General features: G+C 38.8%; 1 protein-coding gene across 1 annotated transcript in view; it reads right to left on the bottom strand.

The window, feature by feature from the left end:
- The window catches only part of ECHDC1 (ethylmalonyl-CoA decarboxylase 1), a 48,531-nt gene that overhangs the window by 15,731 nt on the left and 18,815 nt on the right, over positions 1-13,985 (bottom strand). The window contains exon 5 of the mRNA XM_085314145.1: positions 12,833-12,913. Coding sequence (XP_085170271.1) covers positions 12,833-12,913 — 81 coding nt within the window. The remainder of the gene's footprint in view (positions 1-12,832; positions 12,914-13,985) is intronic.

Raw genomic sequence — 13,985 nt, 5'->3', positions numbered from 1 at the left:
GCTAGGAATTCTTTCATGATTATTTAAATTGCAGAGCATATGCAGATTTTATTTTTAATTAAAAACTAGTCCTTGCCTTGCTCACTGTTTCAACACACACCCTTTCCATGGTTATTACAGAATTTCACCTTAATAACAAATGCATTAATCAGTCATTTGCAATCAATGAATTTTGAAGCAGCAAGATATTGTGGTAAGAGTATTCTTCAGAAGAAATATGCAGTACTAAAATAATTCAGCTAGTCAGCAAAGCTGTTGATGAGCAGTTCCCAAACCTTACTTCAATTTTCATGACAGATGCTGTTAGGATTAGACCCTCAAGAATAAGACAGTCTCCTCCAAAAAGCATACTGGGAGTAATTAATCCATCTATCTCTACACAGTGCAGTGTTTCTTCAGTCTCTATCGCTATACCATCAATTAAATACCTAGGCACAATGAAAGGGGATTATCTAGACAAAACAGCTAAGATTTTTCTGAAATTCAGCTATCTTATTATACCTTCCTTTCACCAAGAAAAAACCCTTCTTCTCTGAAAATACTAATAAGTGGATTCATTCTGAGAAAAGTTGATTGTAATTTCACTTGCGTTTCAGTCTTAGTTGATTAATTAGATAGGCTTTAAAGGGATCAGAAAGCCCTGCTTATATACTTAATCAACAACTCCTTGCTAATTAGATTTAGCAGATTTTCAAACTATAACAGCTCAGTGCATGTCTCCCAGTCTTAACTTCTCTGTACTTTCCCACAAAAGCTCACCAGCATGAATACACCCCCCTATCTTCTGTCTGATGGAGTGCTGTTTCTTTTTCTGCCAAATAGAGAGAAGGAATAAGACAATTATGCATTACAGTAACTGCTGCTTCACCCCTGCAGCAACATGAAGTGAGGCTTCCAAAGTGAAACTGGTAAAACTAAGGATTTCTTTTAATATGCTTTTGATGACAGTTCAAACAAAATCAAAGCAACAGTCTCAAGTTCCCCAAAATCTTAATTCTTTAGCAACAAAAATTCAATTAATGGATATCTAAATGGTAACCACTAAAGAATAATTAGGTGTGAAAATAAAGAGAAACCCATTTAAGAGAGTTTTGGGAACCTATGTCCCTTGTGCAGATCCTAGATACAACTGCAGTAAGCTGCTCTGTAACCCCAAATTTCAATAGCTTATGAGAAGACTGCACATATTCATGATCTCTCCTGTTCACAGCATACAAATCATGAAGGTGAAGAGCTTTAATCTGTAATCTTTACTTCAGAAATGCAATAGAAAGAAGTAGGTCCAGCTACTATTTTAAGAAACTCATTAGAAAGTCAGTCCTCTCAAATCCTTCCAGTGATTAAAAAAAATACTTCTTTACTTGAGATTTAAATAAATTAAAATTATATCAAAAAAATCAAAATAAAAAAATCCTACCAAGTCCCTCAAGTACCGTGTGTTCTAGATACTTTCTAAAACTCAGTGTCAAAGGACCAAGTTTAATGCCAGCATAAGAAATCTCACTAACATGAGAGCTCACTTTTCTCACAGCTCTTTTCAAACTGCCTTACAAATTACATGAAATATTATTTACAGTTACAAAATTATTTTGTAATACTCTTAGTGCATCCATTCTCTCCCTTCCCCCTCTCCCCTAAACCTCCAACTAAAGCTCAGAATCAAAATTTACATGAAGTAGCCTAGGAGAAAATATCTCAAATCTCAGTAAACAAGCTTTGCCTTTAGCTTTCTTTGCTGTCCTCCAGTCAGTTTTTCTAATGCATTTTATGGAACTCCAAGAATCAGGGTCAAAACCAGCACCAAGAGATAGACACCTAACTACAGGTTTATTTTCTTGAACCAGAGATTAACATCGTTAACACRGGTGGGAGATCCCTCTCCACTTCCCATAGAGGAATAGAAGGACCTAAACAAAAAGAGATGSATGCTTCAAGGAATGCCTTTAAATGACTATTTATAACATGACTCTTATGCTTTCTCGCATAACCCAGAGTCAAATGAAAGGCAGAGGAAGGAATGACAAGATCACGTTTTCATCTAAATGCACAAGACACTTGGTACATACTAAAATTTTGAGAGTGAAGTCATGGATCAAAAAATGGGGAGCTGTAGTAATAATAATAATAAAAAAAGCTGCAGGTAACAAATTCAAGTAGAGCTGGAATAAAAAGCACAAAATGTTAAATAGACATGAGCCATCTCAGAAGCAACTTARTCTCTAAGCATAAACAGGGGTAGAAGTTGTGGATAATTCTACCATCTATTGCCCAAATTTTAAGATATCCTATGGAAAGTGAGCCTCCAAAAGGAACAGAATACTCAAAGGGGTTGTGAGATTATTCATTTCAAGCTGAACATTGATTGCATAACAGTGTTATGTGATAAGACAAAAAGAGTAGGTAGAAAAGAGCACACAGCAGAAATGAAAAAAAACATAACTCCAGGAAAGAAGCACAAAAATAGTATTGTCAGTGGAAAAAGATCCACTGGACAAACAAGAGTTAAATTATGGTAGGCAGATAGAGATATCTGCATGCCCAGAAAAACAGCTTATTATCAGAAGCAACGCCCGCACCGAGAAAAATTAAGATAATACTCAGCAGCAGCAAAAAGGGGTAGGTTAACACAACAGAGAACGCTTTGTGCAATCTGGCGAGAACCAGACTAATATTGGCCCAGAACATCATTGCATAAGAATGACCTGAGAACTAAAAAAAGATTTGTTTCTCAAGCACTTCCCTGACCAAAGGACAGTGGCTAAAAGGGGGCCAGAAAGACTGCTGACTTGAGAGAGAGATTCTAAAAGAAAAAAAAAAACACCAGTAAAGAAACTGTTGCCAATACCCTGCAAGGGGAGAAAGGCAGCATCAAGCAGGAAAAGATAGGTAAGGCCCCCCAGAAAGTCTCCTACAGCTGATGTTTATCATAATACTGCCTGCATGCCAGAAAGATGGCTCTTCTAATATCTTTCTGTACCTGAATCTCCCCAAACTATGGATGAAGGTTCCACTGGCAGTTCTGGCTTAGGAAGGTTTTAAATCTGATTCTTTACCTCTCAGGCTGACACTTCCTTGCCTGTGGCCTTACAGAAGCCAGTAAGAAAAAAAAAATACTATGAAAACTTGCATTTCTTTTAAAAGAAAGGATAAATGCAGCTGAATATTGGAAATTACAGGAAGTCTTTCTCTGTAGCAGGAATGAAAAATTAAGTTACTTAACAGATCACAAGGTAAGAAACAGGCACCCAAAAAAACATGACAGATTAAAACTCCACAAGCAGTAGTAGAGTGAGTACGATGAGCTTTTCTTATTAAAAAAAAAAAAAAAAAAAGGTCAGAAAACCAAACTAAGAAAATCTGTTCCATTTCAGAGGCAGATGTTTTTTGAGGTCCACATGCGATTGCCATAGCCAGTTCCCACAAGTAGCATAAGCAGTGGCATCTGGTCACCTCCATGCTGGCTTCCCTCCTGCTCTGGGCCACATGCAGCACAAGGCTGGGCTGGGCCWGGTGGCCACCCAGACATGGAGAGGCCTTGCCAGGATGCTCATTCTGCTGGCAGCAGCCTGGTAAAACAGCCTTGCACCACCACACAACCCGCACACATCAYGCGCCCTGCCCTTAGCAAGCTGGGATATGCCATGAACGCTGTATGAGCCAGATGCTGCTCCCCCTATTTCTGTTCCTGGACTTTTAAGCTCAAGCATTCAGCTTAGTTGGGAAGATTAAGAAAACAGCAGAAAAATGAAATTCACAAATGGAGGAGTCAGACTTTTTGCAGTTCTGCCATTAGCCATAAACGCACCCTAGTTCCTGGCYGCTGCCTCCGACCTGCTTGGCAATTCACCTAGCATGCAGGCAGGGAAGGAACAGACAATTTACAAGCTTACAGAACAGAGAGAATAAAATAGAAAGTACATGGGGGGGCTGTAACTCCACTGAAGTGTGCAATATAAACTGTGAAAGCATAACACAGATCACCAGAACCATAAAGGGGAAACTACAGTCTTTTCGTTCAAAATGTAGTGCCTGAATCCCTCTTTTCCTCCCTCTAGTCATACTACAGCCAATCCATGAGATACCACAGAATTTTTCCTCCCTAACAGCTGATACTTTTTTTTTTTTTTTTTTTTACCAGCACTCTCCTCCTAATTCCCAGCTATAACTTTATTTATACTACCCTGGTGTCAGTGGGGCACATACATAGATAAATTGCAACCCCATTATTGTACACTTATTCTCACAGAGTAGCTTTCATCTTGACTTTAGCACTCGGGTCTTTTCCATGAAGGTGGTTTTACCTATTCTTTACAGGCTGCCAAAACCCAAATACACAAGTGAGTGAAAGCCAAAGTAAGGCTCACACGAAAATTACTCATGCTGGAAATCTAAAATGTTACATGAGTCTTTCCTTCCAAAAAAGGAACTAGAGCTGTTTGGATTTCATTCAAGTAAATGTTTTCAACAACAGATATGCCTTTTAGACTTGAGCAAAAATTTCCATTAGAAAAGATCCAGTACTATTTTTCCAGATTCTTTGATGAATAAAGACCATTTGGAGGTAAAGGATTTTGATAATCTAATGTTTTAACTAAATCAGAATCCCAGTATCCATCTAGAAATCAAGTAGTACACTGGAGCTTCTCTCCAAATTGAAAGCTTGCCTTTTATTTATTTATTTATTTATTTAAGTGCATACTTCCTTGCAGCCCATTCACCCGTGTTTATAACCTGTTTCATAACTTTCAACTTCAATCTGGTCTAATCATCAAGACCAAAGAATTCACCTAGAACAAGTTCAGAAGTCTCTTAAAAGCAAGGACATTTCAGTCATATTCTTTGCTCATCACTGCTGCTGACATAGAAAAGGGAGGGGAAGCTCTCCAGCGATCTGGCTCAGAGACTGCCATCTAAAGTGTCAAAAATACAAAGATCATCTCATTTTCCTGGAACAAGCTGACCAGAAAGAAATAGGATTTTTTGACATCAGTCCTAAGAGTTACAAGGTCTGAGCTGCTCTGAAGGACAAGGGGGACAACAAGTTGGACATGAGGCAGTAATGTGCCCTTGTGGCCAAGGGCAGCCARTGGCATCCTGGGCTGYATTAGGAAGAGCACTGCAGCAGGTCACGGGAGGTGGTCCTCTCCCCCTCTACTCAGCCTTGGTGAGGCCACGCTTGGAGTACTGGCTCCAGCTCTGGGCTCCCCAACACAAGAGACACATAGAACTACTGAAGCAAGTTCACCAAAAGGCTCCTAAGATGATGAAGGGACTGGAGCATCTCTCTCATGAGGAAGGCTCAGAGAGCTCRGCCTGTTCAGCCTGGAGAAGACAAGACTTGGGGGGGGGGCGGCACACCTTATCAACGCATCTAGGTATCTGAAGGGAGGGTGTTAAGAGGATGGGGCTAGACTCTAGTGGTGCCCAGCAATAGGATGAGAGGCAACAGGCACAAACTGAAACACAGGAATGTCCATCTGAACATAAGTGAAAACTTCTTCACTGTGAGGGTGACTGAGCACTGCAGCAGGTTGCCCAGAGAGGCTGTGCAGTCTCCATCCTTGGAGACGGTCAAAGGCCGTCCRGACACAGTAGTGGGCAACATGCTCTAGGTGACCCATTTGATCAGGGGGGCTCAATAAGATGATCTCTAGAGGTCCCTTCCAACCTCAACTATTCTGTGATATTTCATGATGTATTTGATATATCACATATTTGATATATCACATTTCTGCAACACGTAGCATTAAAGGATTTTAAGTGTCCCAACATCACTAATAAATCTTCACAAGACCTAAGTACACACTTTGAAATTCAGCAGTGTGCAATACTTCTTAGTGTGCAATAATACTGAATTTGCACATTATCCTATACAACAATTTCTGACTAAAGGAAAGAGATCATACTCTTATTTGAAATCAGTAGGGATGAAACTATAATGATATGTTGGCATTTTGTCAGGATACTAGGTTAATAATTTCATTCAAAAATAAATGTTGCATTTTAAAATGATTACAGWGACTGTGACCTAAATTTTAAGTTTCTCAGACATGATTTTAAAGCCTACCTCAGCTATCATTTCTCTCTCTCTCTTTTTTTTTTTCTGGGGGGAGGGGAGTGTGTGGAGGGGAAGGCATGGATGGATGGATAGATGGGGACAACTTGTATTCAAAAAGGCATAAATGTGAGGAAGGATTTAACATTAAAAGAACAATATTTCAAACTAACTTAACTTTTTCACCTCCTTGACAGTTTTGGATCACTGACTGATGTTATGTTCAAGATTAGCTGGCCAGAGATAGGCGCATTTTCAGCAAACTGTCATGGATCCTCCAAAAATATGACTAAAAATATGAACATCCTCTTATCACCAGGAGTAAGTTTCCCTGGTGGATCTTTTCTCCACCACACAGACCCACACACAGACCCACACACAGTAGAACGATTGTTTTTTTTTTCCTTGGTCTAAATATTTGGGGTTTATTTCTGAATATGAACCACTCTGCATACAAAAGAACTTGTAAGTAAAACCTAATAGTTTTAATAATAAAACCATGGATACACTAAAAGTTCTTAAACAAAAACATTTAATACAAGAATTTATAATTTTATTATTACTGTGACTGCTGAGTTACAGCAGTAAAAACTAATCTCTTACCAAGTATGACATCCAGGAAGAAGAAGAAAGCTGAAGCCATCAGTGTTTACAGGTTCAAGTAGTTTGCAGTCTTGTTTTGCACAATTTTTGGATATGTCCTGAGGGAAAATGGACACAGAGGCCCAGTCAGTAGGCCTCAATTTTCACTGAAATAYTGAGCTGCTTGGGATTATAGGGGGGAGAGAAAAACATTACAAAGAGAAAGACTAGAAGTTACAATTGTGAAGGCAATGTGTATAATACAGATATATTGAGATCAGTATGTTAGTAACACCTGCTTAAATTTGCAAAAACTCAAGATTTTGAAGCCTTTAGTGACTATTTGGTCATTTCAATAAGCAGTAATCAGATGTGGACAGTTACCCTTCAGATACCTACGGTGTTAACTATCTAGTGTTAGAGAACGGAAGAATACTTCTTAGTAGTCCTTCAACAGCAAGTAACTCCACAAAAATAAGAGGTTCGACAGCTTTAAGTAATCTGCAAAACATCCTATGGAACCTGACCCAGGGCAAAGTTAGGCACTTTTAAGCTGTGGCTTCAGAGGAAATTTAGGCAATTTAACACCTCCCTAGGGCCAAAATGTGATGGCTATATTCCCATCCCTCAGGTTCTTCATTCTCCTTTCCTGGCCACTATGTACCTCCTTCACAGTGGCTCTAGCCATTACTACATCCTTTTTACAAACCACTCACTCAACAACACACACACACACACACACAAAAATACCTAGCCTTTTTGTTCTTTTAAGTGAGTTTACTTGACACACACAGGCATCTTCACTGGTGCTTAATAAACTACAGGTAAGCAGTAACCTAGGAACAGGCAGCAGAGACACCCTCCTTCAACATCAACATGAGCTTTCAGGCAGTTTGTCCTTCTTGTGAAATCAATCTAATATAATCCCACCTCACTTATCAGCAGACTGGAAAATGTGTTTCGCTCAGGCTTCAGTTAACCAACATGTAGACTTACCTGACTGTATATATAAAAAAAAAAGTTTATTAGTTTTTCTAAGTTGGGGACTGGTCACTTCACAGATACAAAAGTAATGAACAATTCCAGTGCATTCATACCTTTTCTAAACTCTCTCTTCTTGAACCTGAATGCTCCTGTACAATATATTGACAGCTTGGTGTCTCAGCACTAATCAGCATGGGTCCAGGAGAACTTTATAGTTTCAGCTCTGCATTCCCAAAAGTCTGTCTAATCTAGCTTTTCTATTATCTGAGATAGCTCTGTTTCTTATTACTACGCAGCAGAGAATCAGCCATACACAGGACTGTTCAACAGAGAAGACAAGCTTATGTGGTAGAAGTGGTCTAAAATACAGGTTAGCATTCATAAGAAAAAGAAAAATCTCATTCAACAAGGACAAGAGGGTTTAGCCTCTCAGACAGAAACCTGCACTGAAGCAAATCCTTTATGAAAAGATAATCTCAGAGCAAAAAGTTCTTATTTTGTCATCGTTATTCACATTTCTAATAAAGTCAAAGACCGGTAAACTTTAACTGCAGACTCTGTGCATAAATCCTTTGCATGGAAGATGGTAAACATGTGAAATTCAAAGCCAAATGAATATTGGTAAACAAGAAAAAAGTCTACAGACATAAATACATGTCCACAAATATAAGTTCTCAAGTCTCTTTCTAACAGTGCTGCGATTATTTAACCAGACTTCAATCACACCATTTGAAAAAAATAAGAACAGCCTTCTTAAAGGCAGGCACTAAAACCATAATCCATGCTCTTTAAAAATTTGTCAGAAAGCTGTACTAACAAACCTCCCAGAGCTTTCAAAATGTGAAGTGATGCACTACTGTGCAATGAAATTCTAAAATTGCCTATTCACTTGAATAATCTTTTATAAATATATATACAAATAAGAAAGGGAAATTTTATCTAGTTAAAATAAACAAGGGATCCATCGAATATAGGAAGGACCTACAGTTGGTGAGAACCAAGACATAGATTTTACTATTGATTCTTGACAATGTGGAATGGGAATGACTTTTTTTGAATGACGTATGTTTAAAAGTGCCTAGCCAAGACCAGACTTAACAAGACCTCATGAACACATGAATTCCCTCCCATTACAGTCATATCATGCTCCTTCCAATGGTAAGAGCTATGCACTGAGTACCCTCTTAATTCAAACAGTAGCATCTTGTTTACCTAAAGGCTCCTTCTGATAAAAATAAAGGCTGAAATCCTTGTATACAGCAAAATATTTCCAAAGAAGCTAGTGTATTGTGTTCTGACATTTTGAAGCCTATTCTTGGAAAAGCTTGCTGTAGAATACTAATGCCTTCACAGTATTTTTTTCCTTAAGGAGCAGCAAATTATCTGTAATCTAATATAAAGGAGTATGAGCGTCTACAACTGAAAAGTCACTTAAAATGTKCCTTTACCTACACAGTGGTTATATACTCTTCTGCTTCTGTCATTTTGTATAAATCACATTCCATGCGGTAAATGTACGTTTACAAAATTAAAGTCATCACAAGAACATACACAACATAAAAGCTGTTGTTTTACAGCAACATATTTCATTGCATCGCTTGCGTATTTTATGGAACATGCCTACCACCTTAAAGTGTAATCATAAGCCTCACTACATATTTCACAAAAATACAGAAAACAATCAAAATGAAGCAAGGCCAATTTGATATCAATAGAGTATTACCAGCAGAAACTTCCTCCCTTGTTAAAAGCCAGACTCTACCACTCCTACAAATAGAGAGCATAGAAGTGCTCAGAAAGCAAATGCCTCTTTAAAATGGTGGTTCTTATGAAGTAACATATTGCTCAGCACAAGCAAGGGTAACAAAACAGATTTCTCAAAAGCACCAGTATGAAAAAGAAGATAGTTTAGAAATCAGTCAGAGTTAGGTGTTCTGGCTACTGGCTGGTAGCCAACTGCAGCTACCACACTCTAAAGATCATAAACTACTAACTGCAGAAATAGATTCATTACCATAGATTCATTACCAAACTGTCTATGTCAGRTATCTATTTAGTTTACTGCCCAACAATCCACTATAAGCCAGTCCAAATACTTGAACCAACCCTGCAAACTCAGATCTCTAACTTCATGCATTATGCAGATACAAAATATTGTGCAAGTTTTGCAAAAAAGAGCTCAGAGAAAATAATTCACTTTGCTTTTCTGCAAAATTGGTCACTGAATCAGGTGAAGGCCCCAACACCACAGTCCTCTGGGCACTTACTTCACTGAAATGGCTGCAGCATCAGATAGAATTAGTATGTACGCTGACATTTGGAAGCAGAACCCTCTAGCCGTCTTCGCAGGCTTGGAGGGAATGTATAGCAGTGGCACAATGAAAAAAGTTTRAGTTTTTTAAAGCTGTAGTAAAAATCTTCTTTGCCCAAATAAGATTTATACATACATATTTTCACATTATTCACTTCTACAAGAATAATAAAACAGAATTATTTTGTCACAATTAAAGCGTGAGAAGCATTATCTTCCAAACTTTCATATTAGAAAAGCTCTGAAAAGTCAATTCCTGGTGAACAAGTTGATCACGAGAAAGTAATGTRCCCTTGTGGCCAAAGCCAAAGCTGCATTAGGAAGAGCACTGCCAGCAGGTAGAGGGAGGCAATCCTTCCCCTTTACTCAGCCCTGGTGAGGCCACATCTGGAATACTGGGTACAGCTCTGGGCTCCTCAATACAAGAGACGCATGCAGCTACTGGATTGAGACCATCAAAGTGCTCCTAAGATGATGAAAGCCTGGAGCAGCCTGCTCTAGGTGACCCTGCTTGATCGGGGGGCTGGACAAGATGATTTCTAGAGGTCTCTTCCAACCTCAACCATTCTGTGATTCCGTGAAAGGATTTTAATTACCTTGCACTTGCCTAGACGATTTTTGCTCAATTGCATGTTTATGAACTTTTTAAGAAAAAGGATGTTGCTACTTACAGAGTCATGCTGCAACAATTCATAACGCAACTACAAATTAAAAATGTTTTGAGAAGACATCCCCTTCTAGATCAAAGATGGTATGACCTAAGATGCTTTCACTTTTCATTATTGCCCTTGTATAAGCAATAAAAGTGCTAGAGTTTGTGCAAGATCTCCCTAATCTAATTAAAAATGAGCTAGTTGAAAACAGCTCAAAGGACATTTAGCCGTAAGAACTGCACTGGAAGAATACATCAGTAACATCTTAAACCATCACAGCAATTTAAAAAATAAATTTATCCACATCACTACTTCAGTATAGATATGCCTTCTCTGTTGAATGTGCTTTGGAAGCATGATGCACATAAGCCATTCTATTACAAGTAAACTACTAGAACAGCATCAGTGCAGTTAATGGAATACAAACCAGCAAAGAGAAAAATAAGAGAATATTTCAAGTCAGTACCAAGCACACAGCTAGTTTACCCAGTAACTGTAAGTGTGTGAAAAACACAAATGGATTAGAAACTTTATCTTTGGCTGCTTTTAGCATTAGATAGATATTTAAGAACATGATGAAACATTTTAGTCACGGAAGGACTTGGACAAAACTCCAACCTGTCTGTTCTCTTTTGTTATCTAGTGATTCAAGACAGAATTCCTATTCCACTATTAACTTCAAATAGTCTTCAAAAGAAACAGCATTTTATCTCCCAGTACCAAAACTCAGAATCATAGAATGCTCTTTAATTCAGGAGTAATAGCTGCATAGAATGTGTTTCCATATCTTGCTTTTGTTACTAATTAAGTCCCATTTGATACTTCTGAATTGCTATTAGTAAGTTGCACCGGATTAGTGTGCTAGAAAGCAATGGAAGATAGATCAACAGCTGTAGTTATGAAAATCATGGCAGCACATCAGAGGAACTGCAGCTGCTCACTTCATGCAAGTAAGAGCTACTTGACAATGATTATAATTATACAGTGTATTAAATAGCTAGCTGGAGTAAACGTAAGGAGTATATATTTTAAAAAGTGAAAAGATTCTCACTACGTTACGTTCACATTCCCTGAACTCCTAAATAGGGATAACAGGATCCAGTTTCTGCCAGTGGACCCACAGAAATGGGAAGATCTACTAGGTCACCCAGATACATTCTCCTGTTAATGATTCAGCTGTTAGATGTGATGCTTCTTTGCAGGTTTACTAGCTGTTTGTAACAACAGTATTACTCAAAGGCYGAGTTCTGGGTTCTCTGTACTCTGAGTCAGATCTGGGTTTCCAGTTAACTAAGTGCTATRTAGCTACAATCAAAGAGGCAGACCAATCTAGTTTCCTGTGGTTCAGACAATGTGGATATCATCTCTTCTATACAAAGCCTTTCTTGATACCTGGAATAGCATTGTAAAATTCTAGTTTACTCAATATCACTTTTAAACGTAAGTATTTTTGGCCTGTTCTAGGCAATTCCTTTCTCATTTCAGGCACAAAGGCCCCCTTAAGGACCATATTTCTTTCTCTTAGATAGAAATTCAGCTAAAAGCTCATTTTCAGAAAACCTGAGTGCATTGCTTATCCTATTACATCTATAGGTTATTTGCACATTAGAAACTGTTTAAATAAAGTGACATTTTATTGCTTTAGTTTCTTCCTGTTTCTGCTCTGCATTTAGCCTTTTTAAAGCCATCTGTTTTTTGCAAGTTAGTTCATGCTGTCAAATCCCTGCACCTGCATGGAAAAAAATGGAACAAATCTTCATTTGCTTTTTTCTGCCTCTCAAACTCTTGTGCCAAAAACTGTACAGCATCTAGTCACAGGTTACAAATAATAAATCTGTAAGTCTAAATCTAAGACTAGAGTGGAGAGTTTAATTTATTCTTATGACAGCCACATAAAGGGACATATATTGATACAGTTTTGCAGTCCTCCTACCTATATTTCAGTGGCAAGGAACTGGAACCACTTTTTTTATGATGTAGAAAGTTGCTTAAGATCATCACTGTTCTTGTTTTACACAGTGATTCAAATTGCATAACCTGACAGTTAATCTTTTCTCTGTACTATCAGGAAACTCAGTCATTCTTCCTGTGAAATCTACTTACAAAGCAAAGAGGCCAAATTCCAAGTGCTTTGGAATTCAGGCACACAATTCSTAGTTAGAGTGACACCTTGAGCTTCCTCGATTTCATAGATATTGTCATTAAATCAACAACTCAACATTGAAGCGGCTAAAATTTTATTCTTACCTAAAATCACATGCTGTGGTAAGCTCTGCTCCTCCTCCGAGAGCTTTCCCTTGGACTAGTGCAACACTGATCAATGGCAACCTGCACAAAAGAGCAAAGTTCATGCTTTTAACCTTTTATGAACAAAAAAGGATTCAAGTATAACACTTCTATACTAAAAGCTAAGTGTACAAAAAACAACATACCGTTTCAACTCATTCAGTTATATGTTTGCTGTTAAGCAGCACAATGCTAACTCCACTGATGCAAAAATGACTATTCCATACTTAATATGTAATCTCATAATAAAATAAAGAGAGAGAAATATCTAATGAAACCCCAGTAAAGCAGGTCATGTATTAGGTTATGAGAAAGTGTGTTACAGATTATACCTAAAACCACCATCTCTGAGAAAGAACGGGAAGACAGCAAAAAGAGAATCTGCACTAAGCCTGTACACTCAAGAAAGAAGATTGAGCTGTGTAAGTGGACAATGAGAACTGGGATGACTGGCTGTGTAAATGAGAGGAAGAGCAGTGGATGTTGTCTATCTTGACTTCAGTAAGGCTTTCAACACTGCATCATGTAACATCCTCACAGGTAATCTCAGGAAGTGTGCGTTAGATGAGTGGACAGTGAAGTGGATTGAGAACTGGCAGAAAGGCAGAGCTCAGAGGGTTGCCATCAGTGGTGCAAAGTCTAGTTGGAGGCCTGTAGCTAGCGGTGTCACCAAGGCATCAATACTGGGTTCGATACTGTTCAATTTATTCATCACCAGCCTGGAGGAAGGGACAGAGTGTACCCTCAGCAAGTTTGCTGATGATTCAAAACTAGGAGGAGTGGCTGATCCACCAGAGGGTTGTGCTGCCATTCAGAGGAACCTCAACARGCTGCAGAGACAGGCAGAGAGGAACCACATGAGGTTCAAAGGTAAGTGCAGAGTYCTGTCACTGGAGAGGAATAACTCCACGCACCAGTACAGGCTGGGGGCTGACCTGCTGGAAAGCAGCTCTGCAGAGAAGGAACTGGTCCTAGTGGACAAGCTGACCATAAGCCAGTATGTGCCCTTGTGGCCAAGGGCAGCCAATGGTATCCTGGGCTGCATTAGGAAGAGCACTGCAGCAGGTCACGGGAGGTGGTCCTCTCCCCCTCTACTCAGCCTTGGTGAGGCCAC

The sequence above is a fragment of the Rhea americana genome, unplaced genomic scaffold (genome assembly GCF_003343005.1).
Source record: "Rhea americana isolate MKP2758 unplaced genomic scaffold, rheAme1 scaffold_110, whole genome shotgun sequence".
NCBI classification, from domain to species: domain Eukaryota; kingdom Metazoa; phylum Chordata; class Aves; order Rheiformes; family Rheidae; genus Rhea; species Rhea americana.
Note: the sequence above shows the minus strand (reverse complement) of the source record. Positions and strands in the feature narration are given on the sequence as shown.